The sequence below is a fragment of the Notechis scutatus genome, chromosome 7, assembly GCF_049901735.1.
Source record: "Notechis scutatus isolate UNSWTSFEM ecotype Mainland chromosome 7, rNotScu1.2, whole genome shotgun sequence".
Classification (NCBI taxonomy): domain Eukaryota; kingdom Metazoa; phylum Chordata; class Lepidosauria; order Squamata; family Elapidae; genus Notechis; species Notechis scutatus.
This window is the reverse complement of record NC_142015.1, coordinates 3,674,453-3,698,732: the sequence shown is the minus strand read 5'-3', so window position 1 is coordinate 3,698,732 and position 24,280 is coordinate 3,674,453. Positions and strand designations below refer to the sequence as shown.

Sequence of the window (24,280 nt, the reverse complement as noted above, 5' to 3'; positions counted from 1 at the left end):
TTCATCAGTGCTAGAAGGGAGTAGGTTTGGGGTTTTATGAGAGGGTAGAGCAAATCCCCACACTCTTCTAGCAGTGACAATGTTACTTGGTTTAGGTGATGAAAAGTCTGCAATAAACAACCAAGTACAGAAAGCACCAAGGAACTCCCAAAATCTCCTGACAATCGCTGTCCAACCTAGACTTGATCTTGATCTCCAAGATCTCACCACTTTGATCTTGCCATTAGACCTGGAATTAAGACCCTTGATTGGAATCTCTTCTCCAGCAACCACTTTCCCATATTTGGTAGTTGTCACCTAAATTTTGCTTTTATTGCACTGGATTTGTTTTTAACTTGTATGCCTCTGTTGTGGTTAGCTGGCAGCAGGTGTGGATGGCTGAGGAGAGCGAGGGCTCAGATGAGGGGCCAGGACCATTAGGGAGTGGACTGCTGCCTTCAGAGATTGTGGGGGCTGGCAGCAGCGATGAGGAGGTTCCCGAGGAGCCTGTGCCAAGTGCGTGTGCATGCAGGGTTGTTCGCAGGAAAGAGCAGTTGCAGCAGCACGGGCGACTTGGGAGTAAGGCTGCAAGGTAATGGCCCCTCCTTCAAGAAGATAAAAGTCAGCTGTGAAGTGAACCTTCTTTGCAGGAAGCAAAGACGTTTTGAAACTCAGTCTCGTGGACATTACAGTATCTTAATTTGGTATTTGAAGACTGTTGTGTTGTGAAATATTTCTTATCTGTGATTCTTGGCAGCCTCGCACAGTTTTGGCCAGGCTTGTGCTTATCAAAGTTAATTAGTTTGCAGCAGCCTTTTAACCGGGGATTCGTAAGACTCATTAAAAGGTTTCTGTTCCCTTTGGTTTGTGTTTGTTTTATTGGAAAAGGTTTTGGGTCAGAACAGCCTCCGAGAATTGTTATGAATATTGTGGCTTTTATAGATTTGACTTCTAAAAAATAAATCTCTGTCCTCTACTTCTCAGGGCTAAAGAATATAACGGAAGAGAATAACAGAGTTGGAAGGGACCTTGGAGGTCTTCTAGTCCAACCCCCTGCTCAAGCAGGAGACCCTATACCATTTTAGACAAATGGTTGTTTAATCTCTTCTTAAAAATCTCCAGTGATGGAGCATTCACAATTCCTGAGACAAGCCGTTCAGTTAGTCAATTGCTCTCACTATTAGGAAATTTCTGGAGGCAAGTCATTCCACTGGTTTTATTGTTTTAACTGCCAGGAAATTTATCCTTATTTCTAGACTAGTTCGATACCGAAACTATGTGACCATGCTTAGTTTTGGGGGAGGAAAGTAAGGGGGGGAAATTGTGCCTGTGCCTACCAGCATCCATCAGTATTCATCTGGCCAGCGTCCTGTCAGTGTGGGAGAGAGTTGAGGGCTGTTTGGAAAACGAAGCACTATTTGCTGTGAGAGCAAGAAGGAGACACCAAGGAACCTGGGCATGGCTTAGCTCAACTGTTCTGTACTATAGCTGGTTGGTGCTGTGAAACTAAAACTGAAACTGAAACTCCTCTGCTTGTGTTTTGCATTTGGAACAGATTTCTTTTCAGGTGGGGAGGGGGAGTAGAACTCCTTAGCATCAGAGCATGTTAATAATAATAATATAGGAAATACGAATGCTCTGATGGTCATTTTGAAAAATCCTTTCTTAGTGAGCACCTAGAAGCCAAGAGGAACCTATGTGCCAAATTTCAAGTTTGTAGGCTTTACAGTTCTGAAGATTTTGTGATGATGCATGAGTGGTATTTCGCTTTTATATATATATTGAAAAAATTGTTTCCAGTTCCTTCATTCTCCTCTCATAGGCCTTTTTTTTAAAAAAAGCTCCATTCCCATCCTTGGTCCTATGTCGTTGTTTTAGTTTGCTGGATTCTTTCTTCAAAGTTTTGGGCCCGTAACCGCAGACAGTATTCAGGGTTGGGTTCCCCAGCACAGAATAAATCGGACCAATTACCTTTTTATGATCTGGAAATTATACCTCTGAGAACGTTATTCTCTTTTTTTTAATCCACATCATGCCGCTGACTCATATTTGGTTTGCAATCAACAATTATAACAATACCGTTTTAGGTGTTTTGTTTTTTTTGACAGGCGCTATTAAGAAGCCACGTATTTCCCCAAACCACACGTTTCCTCTTCTTTTCCTAAATGGCGAAACTTTTAATTAAACCAGCCAAATATCCAAACTAGCAGCTTTCTGTGGTTGCTTTCTATGGGTGTGTGTGTGTGTGTGTGTGTGTGACAGACCTTCCCTGAAAGAAGCAATTGTGCGCACCTAACCATCTTGCGAAACGTTTCTCGGGGCGAGCGCACACACACACACTCCCCTCGCCGCGAGGCCGCTTCTATCGGCAGAGGAAAGCTCCCTTGAAGGCAGAGTCCCCAGTCGCTTCGGGGTGTGGCATGGCTGCCCATGTCCCCTTGCCTTTAGGGCAGTCTCTTTTGGGCGATGGAAGCTCCCCAAGTGCAGTCACCAGCCACTTCGATCGGCCGGTAGAAGCAGCCTCAGGGTGAGCGCACACACACACACTCCCTCGCCGCGAGGCCGCTTCTATCGGCAGACGAAAGCTCCCTTGAAGGCAGAGTCCCCAGCTGCTTTGGGGTGTGGCGTGGCTGCCCATGTCCCCTCGCCTTTAGGCAGTCTCTTTTGGGCGATGGAAGCTCCTAAATGCAGTCACCAGCACTTCGATCGGCCGGTAGAAGCGGCCTTGGGGTGAGCGCACGCACACACACTCCCCTCGCCCCGAGGCCGCTTCTACCGGCCGATCGAAGTGGCTGGTGACTGCACTTGGGGAGCTTCCATCGCCCAAAAGAGACTGCCTAAAGGCGAGTGGACATGGGGAGCCATGCCACGCCCTGAAGAAGCTGGGGACTCTGCCTTCGGGGAGCTTTCGTCGGCCGATAGAAGTGGCCTTGCGGCGAGGTACATGCGTATGGGCCGCTCTAGGTGGGGGAGGAAATCAAGTCACCCCCCGAAAAGACGGCCTAGCCGTTTTTTCATTGGTCAAAAAAAAAAATAAGGCCCGTCCTTATTTTGTGAGAAACACGGTAGGTTGATTCCCAGGGCCGGAGCAAATTCAGAACATTTGTGAAAATGTTGAGACCCTGGGAAGTGTGCAGAGAGGAGCAACAAAGATGATAAAGGTTTGAAGGCTAAAACTGTATGATGAATGGTTGAGGGAACGAGGTATGACTAGTCTAACATAAGGGACATGGTGGCTCAGTGGCTAAGATGCTGAGCTTTTCGATTAGAAAGGCCGGCAGTTCAGCGGTTCGAATCCCTAGCGCCGCATCACGGAGTGAGCTCCTGTTACTTGTCCCAGCTTCTGCCAACCTGTTCTGACCCAAACCCTTTTCCAATAAAACAAACACCAACCAAAGGGAACCGAAACCTTTTAACGAGTCTTATGAATCCCTAGTTAAAAGGCTGCTGCAAACTAATTAACTTTGATAAGCACAAGCTTCACCAAAACTGTGCGAGGCTGCCAAGAACAACAGATAAGAAATTTTTCACAACACAAGAGTCTTCAAATACCAACTTAAGATAATGTAATGTCCGTGAGGCTGAGTTTCAAAACGTCTTTGCTTCCTGCAAAGAACGTTCGCTTCACAGCTGCCTTTTATCTTTTTGAAGGAGGGGCCATTACCTTGCAGCCTTACTCCTGAGTCGCCCGTGCTGCTGTAACTGCTCTTTCCTTCAAGCAGTCCTGTGCACATGTACACTTGGCACAGGCTCCTCAGGAACCTCCTCATCCCTGCTGCCAGCCCCCACAAACTCTGAAGGCAGCACTCCACTCCCTGGTGTTCGTTTCCATGATTCACTGAGTTGTTTGAGACTTTTCTTCATTCTCTCACTTTTGTTAATTAAAATTCTCTCTGCACCCCCTCCTTCCCAGTGACTCTGGGGGATGGATCCGGTATTTAGGGGGTGGTGGGTGTCAGGCGTTGAACAAGGAGGTGCGCACCCACCATTAGAGTCCTTCCATGCACCCACCTCCAGGGTCTCTCCCACCTGGGCTTGTCTCCCTTGACAGTAGCACTACACTCCCCAGGGGGGGCGAAAGCTAGGTAGGTGGGAGGTTGGATGTTCGTGTCCCAAGGGGGCCAGGAGAGCACAACGAGCCTCCAGCCTTAGGGTTCAGGCACCTCTGCCCTACCCCATGCAGGCAGTCACCAGACATGTTTATTCACCATCTTATCTGGTTCCCCTTCTCAGGCTCCTGCCTTGTGACAGGTGGGGTGCCATTTTTTTGTAAGCCTAGTGGATAGGTGTGCAAAGCAGCTACTAGTTCAATTTCCTTGTTATACCATTGTATTCCCAAAAGGCTGGGCAGCGCATGCCCTTAGCTAGGGGAAAGGGGTGTTGTGTCCCTGACTAGCTAAGTCTTCAACCTGGTCCGCATTTTGAGCGGGACCACCGACTGTTCCCATTGGTTGGTGCCGTTTGACAGCAGACTATATAAGGAGCTGTCAAACGGCATCAACTGGGCTTTTGGGGCTCCGGCTCTGGGCAGCCACGTTAATCTGTTACTGCTTCAAATAAAGAAACGTTATTCTTCAGCTCCTGTGTCTGCCTGGTGTGTCCGTCCGACCAATACAACAGAGTGCTTGCCCTCCTCCACCATCCGCACCTGCGGCCGGCTAACCACAACGCAATTTAGCAGTTCGAAAGCATGTAAAAAAAATGCAAGTAGAAAAATAGGGGCCACTTTGGTGGGAAGTTAACAGCGTTCCGTGCGCCTTCGAAGGCATTGAGTCTTGCCGGCCACATGACCACGGAGACGTCTTCGGACAACGCTGGCTTTTCGGCTTTGTAACGGAGATGAGCACTGCCCCCTAGATCCGGAAACGACAAGCACGGATGTGCAAGGGGAACCTTTGCCTTTTTAGTCTAACAAAGAGGTGCTTTATATAACCAGATGAATAAGTGATTTCCTGATATTCCTGTGACTTTTTCTAACCCTGAGGCCAGAGAAAACCCCACCAGCGTGGTCTCTGCTTTGTCCTGTGGTCTTGCCAGAGCTCTGGTTTCATTTTATTTTTTTAAGCAGCCTGTCTCCCTCTCTTCAAGTGCCTTGAGGCTTGTACCACCCACTAACTCTTCACTTTTAGGTTTCCTAAACCCTTTCATCCTAGGTTTATCTAGCAGAGAGGAGCTGGGTGAGATGGGAACCCCAAGAGAAGCCAGCCTCTCCTTCTTAAGGTTGGCCTCTCTGTCGGATCCTGGCTGAGTATCGCACTCATGATTGGAGGTTTTCAAAAATAGATTGGACAACTATTGACCAGGATGGTATAAGGTCTTCTGCCTTGGGCAGGGGGGGTTGGACTAGATGACTCCTGAGGTCTCTTCCAGCCCTATGAGTCTATATTCTTCTCCAGAGGTTTAGAGGTCAACAGAACATAGGTCTTGCATAAGATGGACAATCTACCTGCAGCCCAACCTCAGCTTGTTCTAGGTTTGTTTCGTCCTTCCTTATCCAGGTGAGCTCTGGCAATATTCCCCTCCACAAACCGCAAGGAAAACAAAACAGGTGAACCAATGTGCTTTGCTGTCAAATATTGATTGCTTACAGAAAAAAAACACAAAAGGGAAGAATGTTGAATGGCAGTTGCCAAACACTGAATTGCACCATCCTGGTTTATTTTAATTTTTTTTTTGTCTGCCTGCGTCATGCGTGTGCTCCTCCCAGGGAAGTTCCTTTGAAGAATTGTGTTGGGTGACCTTCAGTTTACAATGAAAAAAATCTTGTTTTTTCTCTTTCTGATTTAATGGGGAAGTTCGTTTGGGTTTTTTAAACAGGTTGGAAGGGACTTTGTAGGTCATCTAGCCCAACCCTCCACCCAAGCAGGAGATCCTACGTTATCTCTGATACAGGGCAGCCCTGTCTCTTCGTCAAAGCCTCCAATGATGAACTTCCCACAACTTCTGAAGGCAACTTCTGTTCCATTGGTTGATTGTTCCTCCTTATTTCCAGGTTGAATCTCTCCTTGATCAGTTTCCATCCATTATTCCTTGTCTGGCCTTTGAGTGCCTTAGAAAATAGCTTGACCCCCTCCTCCTCTCTGTGCCAGCCCCTCAAATATTGGAAAACTTCTATCCTGTCTCCCCTGGTCCTTCTCTTCCCTAGACTAGCCATGCCCAGTTCCTGCAACTGTTCATCCTATGTTTTAGCCTCCAGTCCCCTCATCATCCTGGTTGCTCTTCTCTGTAGTCTTTCTAGAGTCTCAACATCATTTTTTATAGTATGGTGACCAAAACTGAATGCAGTATTCTAGGTGTGGTCTTACTAAGGATAGATAGGTAGATAGACTAGACTAGACAGGCCCAGTTCCTGCAACCGTTCATCGTATGTTTTAGTCTCCGGTCCCCTCATCATCCTGGTTGCTCTTCTCTGCACTTTTTCTAGAGCCTCAACATCTTTTTTACAACGTGGTTACCAAAACAGCCCACCAGTTAGCCCAAACTGTTCCTAAAGCACATTTACCGCCTGCATGGAGTACCACGGAGAATTATCTGAGACAGAGGGGTCCAATTCACAGCCAAATTTTGGAAGGAGTGACTGCCAGAACCCTGACAGATGCAGTACTCTAGGTGTGGCCTTACTAAGGCTTTATAGAGTGGTATTAGTATTATTAGTATTATTGATCTTGGTTGCATCCCTCTGTTAATGCGGCTTAGGATTGCACTGGCCGTCTTAAGTGAAAGGTGGGCGGCAAACAGACCCAGTCGTAGACTCACAAGGTTAGAGCGGAGGCGGGTTCAACAGGACATGGGTGAAAGACAGCTGCGGTTGCTCACAGGCAAGATTGGCCAATCATGCTTAAAACCCGACATGGTTTGGTTTTAGCTTGGCGCTCTGGCGGTTGTGTAAAACCGAAGCCTGTGGCTCCGCTTGAAATGTGGATCCTTCCCATTGTGTTTTTGGTCAGTGAGCCACGGCCCTACCCCCTTGGGGACCCACCACCGTTGGGTGCACTGGAGGAGAAGGGCTGGCAACATAGACTGGGGGTCTCTGACCTCAGCTTATCCCCTCCATCCCCAAATAGCTATTCTCATGGGAGCGGTCCAGCATCAATGGGAGAGCATGGGTGAGAAATTGCAGCACCGCTTTGGGGCTTATAAAAAAACCCTCTCGCCAACGGCAGCCGCTGAGGAAGCTCCTGGCTGAGCCTGGGAGGTCCGATCCCACCCACGGCGAGAAAAGCAGGAGTGGGGGTTTTGGTTTTTTGGTTTTTTGCCTAATTGCCACATGCCGAGATCTCTTATTGCCTTTTTCTCTCTCTCTCTGTCTCTCTAATGCTATAATAGCACGGATTACACAAAGTGAAATTCCCCCTGCTCCCCTGTTGTGTTGCTTAAGTCTCCCGAGGAGGGAGCATTGTGCAACAGAGCCTGGTTGTGTGTCTTTTTTTTTAAAAGGGTGTATTTATGTGGGAATTTTCTCCCTGCCCTGCCTTGCCTTAAAATCTCTTTTGTGGCTTTTTTTTTCTCCTGGAATTCCCTCCACCCCGCAGGGCCCAAATTCTGGTCCTCTCCTTTCTCTCCCCATCAAAAATAATTTGCCGGAGGGCTCCTCGGTGCTCCCTGAACTTGGTTGGTTTCTTGCAGACGTTTCATTACCCAAACTAGGTAACATTATCAGGCTAAAAGGGAGGAGGAGGAAGAGGAGGAGGACTGTGGGGTCCTCGGTGCTCCCTGAACTTGGTTGGTTTCTTGCAGACATTTCATTACCCAAACTAGGGAACATTATCAGGCTAAAAGGAGGAGGAGGAGGAAGAGGAGGAGGACTGTGGGGTCCTCGGTGCTCTCTGAACTTGGTTGGTTTCTTGCAGACGTTATTACCCAAACTAGGACATTATGCTAAAGGGAGGAGGAGGAAAGGAGGAGGACTGTGGGGTCTCGTGCTCTCTGAACTTGGTTGGTTTCTTGCAGATGTTTCATTACCCAAACTAGGTAACATTATCAGGCTAAAAGGGAGGAGGAGGAAGAGGAGCAGGAGGACTGTGGGGTCCTCGGTGCTCTCTGAACTTGGTTGGTTTTCTTGCAGACGTTTCATCACCCAAACTAGGTAACATTATCAGGCTAAAAGGGAGGAGGAGGAAGAGGAGCAGGAGGACTGTGGGGTCCTCGGTGCTCTCTGAACTTGGTTGGTTTCTTGCAGACGTTTCATTACCCAAACTAGGTAACATTATCAGGCTAAAAGGGAGGAGGAGGAAGAGGAGGAGGACTGTGGGGTCCTTGGTGCTCTCTGAACTTGGTTGGTTTCTTGCAGACGTTTCATTACCCAAACTAGGTAACATTATCAGGCTAAAAGGGAGGAGGAGGAAGAGGAGGAGGACTGTGGGGTCCTTGGTGCTCTCTGAACTTGGTTGGTTTCTTGCAGACGTTTCATTACCCAAACTAGGTAACATTATCAGGCTAAAAGGGAGGAGGAGGAAGAGGAGGAGGACTGTGGGGTCCTTGGTGCTCTCTGAACTTGGTTGGTTTTCTTGCAGACGTTTCATTACCCAAACTAGGTAACATTATCAGGCTAAAAGGGAGGAGGAGGAGGAAGAGGAGGAGGACTGTGGGGTCCTTGGTGCTCTCTGAACTTGGTTGGTTTCTTGCAGACATTTCATTACCCAAACTAGGGAACATTATCAGGCTAAAAGGGAGGAGGAGGAGGAAGAGGAGGAGGACTATGGGGTCCTTGGGGCTCTCTGAACTTGGTTGTTTCTTCGTTTCATCTGTAACATTATCAGGCTAAAGGGAGGAGGAGGAAGAGGAGGAGGACTTGGGGTCTTGGGCTCTCTGAACTTGGTTGGTTTCTTGCAGACGTTTCATCACCCAAACTAGGGAACATTATCAGGCTAAAAGGGAGGAGGAGGAGGAAGAGGAGGAGGACTATGGGGTCCTGGGGCTGTCTGAACTTGGTTGGTTTCTTGCAGACGTTTCATCACCCAAACTAGGGAACATTATGAGCATGATGATGTTGCCTAGTTTGATAATGAAACGTCTCCAAGAAAACCACCAAGCTCAGTGAGCACCAAGGACCCCATCGTCCTCCTCTTCCATCCCATAACCCCTACTCCCTTCTAGCACTGATGTGGTTACCTAGTTTGGGTAATGAGATGTCTGCAAGAATACAACCAAACTCAGAGAGCACGAAGGACCCCTCAGTCCTCCTCCTCCTCTTCCTCACTTCTAGCGCTTGATGTTGTTACCTAGTTTGGGTAAGGAAACGTCTGCAAGAAAGCAAGCAAGCTCAGAGAGCCCCAAGGACCCCCTCATGTCAGCCCTGAGGTATAAATATTTCCCTTTTAGATTCCTGCAGGTGAGCGACCTACGCAGAGGATCTGGGAAAGGAGAAACTGAACAAAAACTCAAGATGGCCACTATGACTAAATAGAGGAAGCTGTGCCTCCTTTTTCTATGCTGAAGGTGAAAAGCACGCCCCGTTGCACTTGGGTGCTTTGTGCCAACCTCCCAATCCTTAAAGAAGGCGTAGGTTGTGACCCTACATAAGAGTATCCATCTCTCTTGTTCTTCCATTCCTTGTTGGGTGTATAGTATGTTGCTCTCGTTTTTGCTTCTCAGTTATAAAAGATGCTTCTGTTTTACTAGCTCTTTCCAACACTGGGGGCTCTGAGTAACTACAGCTTCCTTCAAGACTTAGCCAGCTTTAATTTTGAAGTTAGAACAATAAATCAGTAGCTTGCCTCCAGATCAGTCCTCCTTCATTGCTAAAGGTGGATTTTAAGATTGCTTCCCCAAAGCCATCCTTAGCAACATGCACGCATCTATCCAGTGATGGAGATAAAAGTAATTCCATTAAATCAAGGAGAAAAAAAAAATGCAAGCAGAATCACAGCACCATTTTCACTTTCACTCCGGCCAGAGATCATCCCAGTCTTATTATAACAGATTAACAGAGTTGGAAGGGACTTTGGAGGTCTTCTAGCCCAACCTCTGCTCAAGCAAGCAGACCCTATCCAGGGGTCTTCAAACTTGACAGCTTTAAGACTTGTGGACTTCGACTCCCAGAATTCCTTATCCAGTCATGTTAGCTCAGGAATTCTGGGAGTTGAAGTCCACAAGTCTTAAAATTGCCAAGTTTGAAGACCCTTGTGTTAGAGTAATACAAGAACAGGAAATGCGTCACAAGAACAATAGAGACAAAACCTGGAGGGGCAATGTGATACAGGAAACCACTACAATAGAGGGGAATAATAGAGCTGCATATAAGATAGAGCAGGGGTCTTCAAACTTGACAGCTTTAAGAGTTGTGGACTTCAACTCCCAGAATTCCTTATCCAGTCATGTTAGCTCAGGAATTCTGGGAGTTGAAGTCCACAAGTCTTAGACTTGCCAAGTTAGAAGACCCTTGCCCTATACCCTTCCAGACAAATGGCGGTCCAGTCTGTTCTTTAAAAACCTCCAGTGATGGAGCACCCACAACTTTAGGAGGCAAACTGATTAATTGTCACTGACAAGAAATTTCTCCTTATTGGAAGTTGCTAGTTGGATCTCACCTTGGTAAGTTTTCATCTCTTACTTCTTCTCCTGACTCCAAGTATTTTGGAGAATAGGGTGACCCACTCTTCTAATAATGGATGGAAAGTGAACCAGGAGAGAAACTGGAAATAAGGAGAAATTTTCTGACATCGAGAGCAATCAACCCATGGAACAGAAGTTGCCTTCGGAAGTTGTGGGAGCTATTCTATTCTAAATATGGTCTTACCAAGGCCATATCAAGCGGTACTAACACTTCACATGATCTTGATGCTATCCCTCTGTTATCCCAAAGATGCCTTTTTTTTTTTCAAGAGGCAACTGGACTTTCTGGTTTTTCTTTGAAGACGTTTCGCTTCTAATCCAAGAAGCTTCTTCAGCTCTGTTGATGCGGTCCCAGACTGCATTAGGGTTTTTTTTGGCAGCTGCAGTACAGTACTGCCTGATATTTAAGCATCTATTAGGACTCCAGGATCCCTCTCACCGTTACTGGTTATTGTTTGAGAAAAAGCAGGTCTTGTGAAAAGGCCCTTAGAGAGCTGTCTCTATCTTGGGTGCATGGCGAAGATATTGAATAGAAAGAGCTTGTTGTATCCAAACTATTCAGCAACTCTTCGTAGGAACCCCTCAAAACACTGGAATACTATCATGTCATGATAACAGTTAATTAAAAGCTTTCTTCTCATATCTGTAAATTGTTTGTTTTAATAATGGTATGCAATAACTTTAATTGATTGATTAATAATAGTTTGTTTATTGGAAGCTTTCTTTTCCATCTGGAAAACATTTGTTATAACAACGATTATTTCCAGTGCTTGTGTTGCTACTGCTGTACCACTCTTGGTATTTTATTAATTATTTATTAAATTTAACAATAGTCTCATATTACAAAGGCCCTTTTCGTTTGGGTATCAATTGCATTACACAGCCCTCCCCTGTAAGTAGTTGTCTACTGGGACTCCAAGATCCCTCTCACCATTGCTGCTTATTGTTTGGAAAAACCAGGTCTTGTGAAAAAGCCATGTCTCTACCTTGAGTGCATGGGGAGGATGTTGAATAGATAGGTGCCACAACCATGATGCTGATGAAAGAATAGAGTAGAGTAGAAGTAGTAGAGTAGAGTAGAAGAATAGAATAGAATAGAATAGAATAGAATAGAATAGAATAGAATAGAATAGAATTGGAATAGGAATAGAATAGAATTGGAATAGAATAGAATAGAATAGAATAGAATAGAATAGAATAGAATAGAATAGAATAGAATAGAATAGAATAGAATAGAATAGAATAGAATAGAAATAGATGAAAGGAAGGTAGAATAAGCTATAACATTAATGATAGTGGAAGGGAATAGAATAGAATAGAATAGAATAGAATAGAATAGAATTAGAATGGAATGGAATAGAATAGAATAGAATAGAATAGAATAGAATAGAATAGAATAGAATAGAATAGAATAGAATAGAATAGAATAGAATAGAATAGAATAGAATAGAATAGAATAGAATAGATAATTTGTCTTGGGAAGGTAGAATAGAATAGAATAGAATAGAATAGAATAGAATAGAATAGAATAGAATAGAATAGAAACAGTCAATTCTTTATTGGCCAAATGTGACTGGACACACAAGGAATTTGTCTTGGTGCAAATGCTCTCAGTATACATAAAAGAAAAGATACATTCATCAAGAGTCTAGAACCATCAGGTACAACACTTAATGATAGTCATAGGGTACAATAAGCAATCAAAACATACTAGGAAACAGTCAATATAAATTGTAAGTAACCAGCGATAAAGTTACAGTCATACAGTCACAAGTGGGAGGGATGGGGCCCTGGTATAGGAGTGATGAGAAGACTAATAGTGATAGTAATGCAGACTCTGTAAATAGTTGGACAGTGTTGAGAAAATTATTTGTTTATCAGAGTGAAGGCGTTCAGGAAAAAACTGTCCTTGTGTCTAGTTGTTCTGGTGTGCAGGGCTCTATAGCGTTGTTTTGAGGGAAGGAGTTGAAAACAGTTTATGTCCAGGATGTGAGGGGGTCTGTAAATATTTTATTTAATAACTTTATTGTCACTTTGAATGTACACTAATCGGCCTACATTAAAGTGAAATTTCATTGCATACAGCTCTCAAAGAGTCACCACCTCCAATATACACTCCATCATATAACAAAATAAATAAAATACAGAATTATGCATATACCCACATATATGACACAGAGAAACAACACAGTCTAGTTCAGACGTATACCTGTCCATGGCGAGAGAAACGAATCTTGCAAGTTTACCAGACGGATGGCATAGGGAACAAAGCTGTTACAGAATCGGGGTAGTCCTGCTAGAAATACTTCAAAACCTTCTTTCAAAAGAGAAACAGACCGTAAGGAGCTTGTTTTGTCCAAACTATTCATCAACTCTTGTAGGGAAGCTGTGTCAGCTGCCAGCTGGATTTTGAGCATGGACCCAACTTGCTGACTTGTGACTCTCGTTACAATGTGATTGTCACCAGTGTTTCTCCCCCCCTCTCTCTCCCACAGGTAAATCACACCTGGCTATAGTCCAGAAGGTGAACAATGAAGGTGAAGGGGATCCCTTCTACGAAGTGTTGGGATTGGTAACGTTGGAAGACGTCATTGAGGAGATAATCAAATCAGAGATCCTGGACGAATCGGATATGTACAGTTACGTTCGTTTTAAATCTTCCCCTTTTCGATGGGAGGAATATATATGTTTGCTAAGTACACCGTTTGCCGTGGTAACCTGGCTTACCTATGAAGATTCATGAATGTTTTATTATATGTGATATTTTACTGTTGTTGTGGCCTGTCGACCGCCGGCTCCTGCAGCAGCTGAATCAGATGAGATGGGGTGTGGGAAGAGAGTCAGCATCAGGGCAATTTGAGGGCTCCAAGGAGGAAGAGGGAATGGAGCTGGCAGAGAGAGCGAGACAGAGGCGGATCCTGGGTTGTCCGTCAGCCCTCAGATGGAGAGTCAACAGGCCCCAGGACTGGAGGTGGCTGATGAGGAAGAGGAGGAACAGCTGGCTCCAGTGCCTGAAACACAGATGCACAGAAGGAGAGGAGAGGAGAGCAGTGGAAATCTATGGGCCGGTCCTTGGGATGGAAGAGCCACTGCTGCTAGCAAGGCCCCACCTTAGCTCTGGGGATAAAAAAGGCAGGGGGCGGAGATGAATAGATGTGGCAGACAACTATTCATCTCCCTGCCGGGCGGACTTGTTAGCCTGGAGAGAGAGAGAGAGAGAGAGAGAGAGAGAGAGAGAGAGAGAGAGACGCAGAGCCTGGGCCATCCATCAGCCCTCAGATGGAGAGTCAACAGCCCCCAGGTCTGGAGGTGGCTGATGAGGAAGAGGAAGAACAGCTGGGTCCAGTGCCTGACTTTCGGATGTGCAGAGGAGAGGAGAGCAGTGGAAATCTATAGGCCGGTCCTTGGGATAGAAGAGCCACTGCTGCTAGCGAAGCCCCACCATAGCTCTGGGGATAAAAGGCAGGGGGTGGAGATGAATAGGGGTGGCTGCTGGATGGACTTGTTAGCCTGCGGTGAGAGAGAAACTTTTTACCAAGGATGCCAGCATTCCTAATAAAGGAATCTTTGAGTTAACTTCAGAGGGTTTATTGTGTTTGAAGAGCTAGGTCAGAACAATTGTATTGGACTTCTGGCCAAAGGCCATAGTATGATTTTGATCTATATCAAATACCAGAAGGAGACCTCATGGGCCAACCTAGATACCCATCAGGCTACCTATCCCCATCTGGCTCGTTTTGAAAATATTATCGTAATTTAAAAGCTGTAATTGTGGTAGGCCGGCAAGGCGAAACTTCAGCTTCTCTGGGGTCCTCCTTATTTGTCTGTAGGCATCTACAGAAGGATGGTGGAGATCCTTCTGGCCAGTAGGCATTTTGGGAAGAGTAAAGTCTTCCGTGGCAGCCATTTTGTGACCCAGCTCCATACAGATCTTCTCAAAGTCCCCTATGGACTCCAGTCCTCCCCAAATACTGCCTGCCCCTGACATGAAGAATGTTTTCTCACAATGGCTCTCTTCCACAATGCCATGAATTGATGAATTATGCAACACATATGGTTCACACATCATGCAAAGACTCAGAAGTCTCTAACCGTGGCAACTTTTAAGACTTGTGGACTTCAACTCCCAGAATTCCTCGGCCGGCTGAGGAATTCTGGGAATTGAAGTACACAAGTCTTAAAGTTGCCACGTTTGGAGACCTCCGCACTTAAGATGACATTAATTGATCGGGTTGGGATGAGCAGCTTATGCCAACGTTGTGTCTTTAATGACTTTGCCCCTCGCTTGTCACCGTAGCCGACAACCGCACCAAGAAGCGTGTGAGCCACAAGAAGGACAAGAAAGATTTCTCCGCTTTCAAAGACAACGACACGGAGTCCAAAGTGAAGATTTCCCCGCAGCTTCTTCTGGCTGCTCATCGCTTTCTCTCCACCGGTAAGAAACCCCCCTGGGGGGAATTTTGAAAATTTATTTATTTATTTGATTTGATTTGTCAATCGCTTACAAGATAATAAGTATAAACATGAGTCAGAATACAGGAAATAGGTAAGAAAAAATGAGGACAATAGACAGGGATGCTAGGCACGATGGTGCACTTATGTGTGCCCCTTATAGACCTTTTAGGAATGGGTATTCGCTCCCGTCCTTTCCTTCCTTCCTTCCTCCTGCTTCCTCCCTTCTTTTCTCTTCTCCCTCCCTCCTTTTCTCTCCTTCCTTCCTTCCCCTTCCCTGTTCTCCTTCCTCCCCCTTCCTTCTTTCCTTCATTTTTTATTTATTTTTATTTCTTTGATTTGTCAATCGCTTACAAGATAATAGGCCTAAGTATAAACATGAGTAAGAATATAGGAAATAGGTACGAATAAATGGGGGCAATAGGGCAGGAACGGGGAGGCATGATGGTGCACTTATGCACAGCCCTTACACACCTCTTAGAAATGGGGTGAGGTCAATAGTGGATAGTTTGAGGATAAAGGAGTGGGGGTTTGGGCAGGTGACAACAGAATCAGGTAGTGAGTTCCAGACATTGACCACTCTGTTGTTGAAATCATACTTTCTGCAATCAAGTTTGTGAGCAGTGTAGATGTTTTTATCCCTTATTAAAGAAATGGTTTTTTTTTTAATCTCCTCCTTTCCACTTTTCACTGGGAGGTCAAAGCAGAGACCTCGACTTAACAACAGTTCTTTATAGTAACTGTTCAAAGTTGCAACGGCACTGAAAAAAAAGGAACTTATGACGTTTTCACAGTTCCAACCATTGCAGGATCCTCAAAGTCATGTGATCGAAATTCAGATGCTTGGCAACGGCTTCATGTTTATGACGGTTGCCATATCCCAGGGACACATGATCCCCTTTTGCAACCTTCTGACCAGCAAAGTCAGTGGGGGAAAGCCAGATTCACTTAACAACCATGTCACTAACTTAACCGCGGTGATTCACTTAACGACCGTGGCGAACAAGGTTGTAAAGTGGGGCAAAACTTTCTTAACAAATGTCTCGCTTAGCAACAGAAATTTTGGGCTCAATTGTGTTCATGGGAAGCTCCTTTTGTTTTATCTCTGCATGAGACCACCTGGAAGAAGGTTGGGTTGAAGGCTAGAATCTGGGTTCAGAATTACTCCACAAAGGCGGAACGGGACAATTCACCATGGCCAACTCTCCACAGTCAACTTGCCATGGCCAACTCATTATGGCCAACTTGCTGCAGCCAATTCTCCATGGCCAACTCAACATAGTCAACTCACCATGGCCAACTCTCCACAGTCAACTTGCCATGGCCAACACTCCATGGCCAGTTCACCATGGCCAACTCTCCATGGCCAACTCTCCATGGCCAACTCTCCACAATCAACTTGCCATGGCCAACTCATCGCAGCCAACTTGCTGTGGCCAACTCGCCAAGGTCAACTCAACATGGCCAACACACCACAGCCAACTCGCTGTGGGACAATTCAACAATTCAATTTAATTATTTTAATTTTTTGTCATTCACATTTCATTTGGTCCCCTCCTTCGACATCCTTTCTTTAATGATTTTATTCCACTGTTTCTTCGATATTAATGTAACTCTAGTCCTGTGATGAGTTGGCCATGGGGAGTTGTGTCCTGTGGCAAGTTGACTGCAGCGAGTTGGCCCTGGCAAGATTGCTGTAGCGAGGTGTCCCAAGACCCCTGCAAAGCCCCTGAACTAGCCTCTCTCCAGCCCCAGCCCAGCACATTAAGACTATCCTGGCCACGGTCACCCCCCAAGCCGTTGCTTTCTCTACCACCAAAAGGACCCCCGGGTAGCTGGGTCAATGGGAATTGTAATCCTGCCACAAAGTTCAGCCAAGGCTACTTCCTTCTCTCGTCCCACGATCAGGCAGATCACTGCCCGCAATTTGGCCCAGGCAGATTCCAGAGACTAATATGAAAGTCATACACATCTCACAGGGAAATTACAGGGGTCTGCGGACTCCAAAGGCAAGCCTCCATTATCCTGTCTGCTGTGGCTTTAGGTTTGATTGGGAGTTTCCTTCAGGCTTTGCTTGTTTATTTGTGTCCCACCCTTCACCCCTCATCTGCACCCGGGCAATTCACCACCAGCAAAAAATAAAAAATGAAGCTTTTGTCCCAGATATTGCAAAGTGGAGTTGTGGAGGTGGGAGAAAATCCTTCTTTCTGAGAAAGAGAAAGGATATTTTAATTACAACTCGGCTTATAACCATTCGTTTAGTGATTGTTTACAACGGCACTGGGGGAAAAAGGGGGGAATTTTGATGGTTTTTCACACTTATAACCAGGGTGGGATTCAAATTTTTTTAACAACCGGTTCTGTGGGCGTGGCTTAGGTGGTGGGTGTGGCTTGGTGGTCATGTGACTGGGTGGACATGGCTTGGTGATCATGTTATTGGCTGGGTGTGACCAACTCAATATCACTCGCATCGAGGCACGCATCTCCTCGCCTGGCCTCTTGTGACTGTGGGGTTGCTGCAACAGTTGTAAGGGTGAAAAATGGTCATAAGTCACTTTTTTCAGTGCCATTGTAACTTTGAATGGTCACTCCACAGTACCAGCAAAGGAGGGGAAAAAAACTCCAGAAAAATTCCTGAGACAGGAAGTCTAGTCCTGCCAAGAATGTAATAAGGGTTAATAGAGAGGCAGTTTCCGTAAGCAACACCAGAATGTTTCCTTCCTGCCTTCCTTACAGGATTAGGCTGGTAATTTCTTCTAACAACCGGTTCTCCGAACTGCTTAGAATGTTAACAAGCGGTTCTAGCGAATAGGTGCGAACTGGTAGAATCCCATCCCTGCTTACAGCCGTTGCAACATTCCCATGAAAATCTGCTGCTTTTGAGCCTAATTTTCCTCATTTTGTGCCCGGAGAGCCATTAAAAATAGACCTGAAATATTTCAATGGACCTCATGCATTGTAAAAAGCAAAACAAATAGGGGGAATAAAACACCAGGAAATTTTAAGGCGCACCCCCGGCTTCTTACACTGCCTTCTGCGGTCTTAACCACCCCCCCTCCAAAAATATTAGCGCATCTTCCCAAAGCTTGTCTGTCCATGCACAATGATGTCATGTGCAAAGGATCAGGACCTTAAGTCGAGTTGTAACACAGATTTATTGCTCACAAAGATACACAAGAATCGAGTCAACTAATGGTGGACACGAAATTGGCACTAGAGAAAGGGTCAAAAGGAATTTAAGAAGGGTTGGACTTGGACCGTTTGTGGCAACGTAAGGATCCTAAGCTGAGGGCACATTTAACTCCAACTTTTGCCCCCAATGTCTTGGTTACCTTTTGGGCTGGAGAAAACTCTCCCAGGAACAGCCTTTGGCTGCAGAGATTCAAGTCCAAAACATGAGCAACACAAACTGTAACTTAAAGTCCAAACAAGGCAAAAGGAGGTAATTAGTCCAGCAGAGCAGCAGCAGGAATTCCAGATATGAAGGCATGGCAATAACACAGTTGAGAGGATGCTAGGAACACAGATAAGCAAAGTCAACACAAGATAAACTCACAGTTTGTTCCCAGAAGCTGCCGCACTCAGCCTGCATGTCTCTTAAACTTTTTCCCCAGGTGTGGCTAATGAAGGGAATCAGGGCCGTTTCCTCCCCCGTAAGCCATGCAACCCACGCTGCTCTCTTCTCCGTTCCTCCCTGCATGCCCTAGGATGAAGAGGAGGCGGGCCTGGCTCTTCCTCTGAATTCCCTCTCCCTTGTTCTATCTCTCCCCTGCTCTTCCCAGCCGGACTTTGCCCTTCCCCAATTTCCTCCACAGCCAACAGAGCCATACTACCACTCCCTGTCAGCTGTTCATCTTCCTCCTTGGATTCAGACTCCAACAGGGGCATGACACTTAGAAATTTGGATCAATCCTATTGCAAAGCAATCCCTTCAAGGCTGCCATTTTTCCTGTGTCAATTAGCGCACATTTGTTGGTGTTTCTGTTTTGCTAACACGCTCCCACATGTTTAAGAGCGTGCAGTGTAAAGTGTAGGCATTAATTTGGCACGAAGCACAACTTAGCACTAAGCTCTTGTGGGAATTCCAGGCGCTTCCATCCTTATTTCATTGTTAAGAAATATAGCCGAACAGAAAGTAATATACCTAGTGTCCCAAAGGTGCTTTTTTTTTTTCCCAAGAAGCAACTGGACTTTCTTGTTTTTTTAATTTTGAAGACGTTTCGCTTCTCATCCAAGAAGCTTCTTCAGTTCTGACTGGATGGTGAGGAATAACGGAAGGATTTATACTCCCTGTAGACAGCTGGTCATTTGCATCCTTTTAGAAGGTCGTTGAGGCCACTTGGAGTTTATCTGTGTCCTCGAGGTCACCTGAGTAGTGCAAATGGGTGTGGAGCCTTCTTGGAACCGTTGATTGTGTTGTAGACTGGAGATAGGTGGTGTCATATCCCTCCTCTGTTATCCAATCTACAACATGGTCCTTTAAATCAGGGGTCCCCAACCACTGGTCCGCTGACCGGTACCGGTCCGCGGAACAAGTCCTACCAGGCCGCTGGCTTGCTGGCGCTGCCATCTTTTTTTCATGAAAAAGTGCTTCCGGTGAGCTTTTCCGGGTAGAAAGCTTCACTGGAAGCACTTTTCATCAAAAAGATGGCGGCGCCAGCGCTCGGTGAGCTTTTCCGGGTAGAAAGTGCATTTCGTGAGGTCAAAAGCACTTTTCATCAAAGAGGCGGCGCCAGCGCTCCGTGAGCTTTTCGGGAAAGTGCTTCGGTGAGGTCACTGATGCAAAAAGATGGCGGCGCCAGCGCTCCGTGAGCTTTTTCGGAGAAAGCTTGTGGGTCACTGGAAGCACTTTTTCATCAAAAAGATGGCGGCGCCCAGCTGATGCCGGTACCGGGCCGCGGCGCCCAGCTGATGCCGGTACCGGGCCGTGGCGTAAAAAAGGTTGGGGATCACTGCTTTAAATGGTTCCAAGGAGTCTCCAAAAAGCTCTCTAAAAGGATGCAAATGACCAGCTGTCTGCAAGGAGTATAAATCCCTCCATTCCCCACCATCCAGCCAGAGCCGAAGAAGCTTCTTGGGTGAGAAGGGAAATGTCTTCTAAGAAAAAACATAGAAAGTCCGGTTGCCTCTTGAATAAAGCTCCTTTGGGACAACCCTGGCCTGGATGACTGAGAATCTCCAGAGACCTTCCCTTCCCTTCCCTCCCTACCCCCCAAGAACAACTCTCCTTGATTAGTTTCCATCCATCACTTCTTGTCTCGCCTTCTGGTGCTTTGGAAAATAAGTGGACCCCCCTCTTCTTTGGGTAAAAGGTAAAGGTTCCCCTCACACATCTGTGCTAGTAGTTTCCTGCTCTAGGGGCCGATGCTCATCTCCATTGCAAAGCCAAAGAGCCAGCGCTGTCCAAAGTCGTCTCCGTGGTCATGTGGCCGGCATGACTAAACGCCTTCAAAGGCGCACGGAACGCTGTTCCCTTCCCACCAAAGTGGTCCCTATTTTTCTACTTGCGTGTTTTACACGCTTTCCAACTGCTAGGTTGGCAGAAGCCGGGACAAGGAACGGGGAGCTCACTCCGTGACGTGGCGCTAGGGGGTTCGAACTGCCGAACAGCCGATCTTTCCGATCGGCAAGCTCAGCGTCTTTAGCCGCTGAGCCACCGCATCCCTCTTCTTCTTTGGGGGCAGCCCTTCAAAGACTGCTATCAACCCCCTCTGCCCTTTTTTTATCCCTCCAGAGGTGACACAGTTCACATCTGCTTTCATTTCGGAAAAAATCCTCTTGCGCCTTCTGAAGCACCGCGATGTCATCAACGAGCTGAAGTTTGACGAGGAGAACAAGAAGTCTCCCCGCCATTTCCTCTTCAACCGGAACAAGCCGGCTGATTTCTTCATCCTCATCCTTCAGGTAACGGGGCTGCTCTGGATTCAAGCGGAAAAGGATCTGTAAGGAAGGGAAGGGCGGGGCAGTGGTGGGCTGCAACCGGTTTAACAACCGGTCCTGTGAGCGTACGCATTGCTCGCATGATTCATGCGACGCTATAACCTTCCTGTCATTCGCACAAGAAACCAGGTTATTTGCGTAAAATTCAAATTAACTCATTTGCGCAATAATGAGGTTACATTCTTTGCGTCCTTTGGGCAACGGTGCGATGCATCGGATGCCTTCGTGGCGCATGCCAAATGCCCGTGGGTAGGCCTGGGTTGAACCGGGGTGGGTTTTAACCAGGCCTGCCATTACAATTCATCTGCCAAATCTCACAGCAGCTTTTAAGCCTGGGAAATACGAGTCCTCGTTGGCAGAGTTCCTGTGAGAAAAAGAAAAAAAGAAAAGAAAAATAGCAGAAGCTTTTAAAGAGCTTTAATTGTTGCATCTTAATGGTGATAATTGCCTGAGAATGCCCCATCCGCCTCCCAACTCTCATCTGCTCAATCAACAGAATACAGTTTTTTTCTGAATAATGCTTGGGGGTGGGATGCAAATATTTTTACTACAGGTCCTGTGCCATGTGACAGGGTGGGCATGCCTTCTTCCTTTCTGCGCTCCAGTTTTTATTTTTCTCTTTTCGCCTCCTGGGCCTCAGGGAAGCCTCGAAGCCTCTTGGGGGGACATTTTTGCAAAAAAACAGAGTGCAACACACACACACACACGTCCACGCTCCAGGGTTGGTTTGTTTATTTGCCTTCCTGGGCCTCAGGGAAGCCTCTTGGGCAAAGCAGTAAGACAGCAAGGGGAATCCTGGCACAGCTGATCGTTGGAACAGCTGATTGTCAGGATCGGGCAGGAAAAAAATCCCCTTTCGGCCGAACGGTAAAAAAAATTTTTTTTTACTACCGGTTCACACAAACCGGGCCAAACCGGTAGAATACCACCACTGATAATGTTGTGAGGTTGGATCCAGCTCCAAGGAACATCTGTGGTATTCTAAAACAGATTTTCTAATTTTTCAGGCCCCACGGAACCTGTTAGAACCACTGTAGTAATAAAAAAAAAACCTGTTTTTTAAGTCAAGGGTGTCCAACCTTGGGAACTTTTAAGACATGTGGACTTCAACTCCCAGAATTCCCCCAGCTTCTTTGCTCCTCAGTCTTTTATGCGACGGTGCCCATCTATTTCCAAATATTATCCCCCTTCTGAGATTAGATTGGCTCATCCCTGTTGGGCTTTTCGTAAGATCTTGAATATTTGGCTTTTTGCCCGAAATTGGAGCCCTGGGTGTGTATTAGAGCCATTTTTATTGGTTGAGTGGATGATAAATTAAATCAAGGGTCAAACGACCCCATAATCCCTTGCCGGGGTGGAGTCTGAGTAACTGAATGGAGCTAGAAGAGTGCTTCAATGGCCGGATGCCCTTCCTGTCACCAGTGTGGAGTGTTGTTCAGCAGATATATTCTCATTGGGCCCAGAGAGAGAAATATCTGGCTCTACCTAGGATTGAACTCACAGCCTCGTAAATTGGATAAATAAATGAATGTATAAAATTTGCTTCCTTGGCTCTAAATGTGGACCGCAGTGTAAAAAAAACACCTATTGTATTAATTTCAATACCCCCTGCTCCCCCTTTTCTTAATCCTGATTGAAGCCCCTACATTTGTAAATCTGATTTTTAAAAAACAAAAAACAAAAAAAAAAAACCCACCCAATTTACTCCTTGTACAGATTGCAATGCTTGGAAATGAGGACCATTTCCCAAAGATGGGATTCAAAAATCCCAGCAACCGGTTCTCTGCCCAGTTGCTGGGTGGGCGTGGCCTATCAGAACTTCTGGGAGGGCTGTTTTTCACCTTTCCCAGAGTCCAGAGGATTCCCTCGGGCCTCTGGTAGGGTGAAAACGGCTTCCCCCGGGATCCGAAGGCCAACTGGAAGCCAGAAACAGGCCAGTTCCCGGAACTTCTGGGAGGGCTGTTTTCACCTTTCCCAGAGTCCAGAGGATTCCCTCGGGCCTCTGGTAGGGTGAAACGGCTTCCCGGGATCCGAAGGCCAACTGGAAGCCAGAAACAGGCCAGTTCCCGGAACTTCTGGGGGGCTGTTTTTCACCTTTCCCGAGTCCGGAGGCTTCCTCGGGCCTCTGGTAGGTGAACGGCTCCCCGGGATCCGAGGCCAACTGGAAGCCAGAAACAGGCCCGATTCTGGACTTCCGGAATTTCTGGGAGGGCCATTTTTCACCATCCCAGAGCCTCCATGCAGATCCTGTACTTAACTACATCCAAAATGGGCCGCATGGAGACTCCTGGGATGGGCGGGGTCGGGTGGGCAGGGCCAGCCAGTCAGTCGGTTCAGCAAACCAGATGTAAATTTAACATCTGGTTCACTCGCACCAGCCCGAACCGGCTGAATCCCACCCCTGTATGTATCCCGCCCCCTTCCCTACCATTTTTATTCTGCAAAGTAATGTCTCAATTCAGATCCAATCCCCTTCGAATATAAAAGGGGAGAAATGCAAACAAACCCATACGTATTTCCATAAAATAATAACCTTCGATCGTTTTTTAAAAACGGCACCGAAAGGCTTCTGAAAAGCTGCAGACATGGGCTGCTAAGCTGGTGACGTTTTACCCTGAATTTTATTTTTTGCGTTTGCTTTATTTTGTCAGGGCAAAGTGGAGGTGGAAGCTGGGAAGGAGAACATGAAGTTTGAAACCGGGCCGTTCTCTTATTACGGAGTGATGGCGTTGAGTCCCGTCGTCACAAGTAAGTTCCCTACTTCAGTTTGGCTGCATTGCGGGGTGTTCTTTTCCTAGGCCTCCCCCAAAAGCACCAGGTCAATTCTGAGTGCCGGCAAGTACCTCTTTCACTACATGAATGTGAATGTATTTCATTCACAGTCAGCCAACAGCTTGGCAAACGGTCTTGCAAAGATATACTTAATGAGCTCAGACCTTTATCAATCCTGGAATGCTGCCTGGTAAATAGTTCCACACATAACGGCTGGCAGGGAAGGCCTGGGTTGTAGAGACAAATCTCCACAACGCTGGAACATACAAACGACTGGATGAGCGAGTTGTTTCCTGAAAAAGCCCCCTCCCCTTTTGATTCTCTTTTAATCCTGATGGGAGGGGCCGTTCATCCCACCTGGCCTTACTCCCACGTCGCCCCTGAGTTCTTAATTGTGCCTTCCTTTGGGCAGCTTTGCGCATGCGCAGGCTGGGAACCGGTTCCAGAAGCTCCCCCGCCCACTGCTGTCTGAGCCCGAAGGCAGCTGATGACTGCCAGCCTGCCCTGGCCCAATCTCTGCCTCTGACGCAGAGCCTTCATCCGTGCCTTCCTCAGCCTCCAGGAATGGCCCGGGTTCCTCCCC

General features: G+C 46.6%; 1 protein-coding gene across 2 annotated transcripts in view; it reads left to right on the top strand.

The window, feature by feature from the left end:
* CNNM4 (cyclin and CBS domain divalent metal cation transport mediator 4) overlaps positions 1-24,280 on the top strand; it is a 64,675-nt gene that overhangs the window by 25,052 nt on the left and 15,343 nt on the right. For both annotated transcript variants that reach the window (XM_087969615.1, XM_026688182.2), the window contains exons 2-5: positions 13,029-13,172; positions 14,831-14,968; positions 20,720-20,889; positions 23,577-23,673. In XM_087969615.1, coding sequence (XP_087825741.1) covers positions 13,029-13,172; positions 14,831-14,968; positions 20,720-20,889; positions 23,577-23,673 — 549 coding nt within the window. The remainder of the gene's footprint in view (positions 1-13,028; positions 13,173-14,830; positions 14,969-20,719; positions 20,890-23,576; positions 23,674-24,280) is intronic.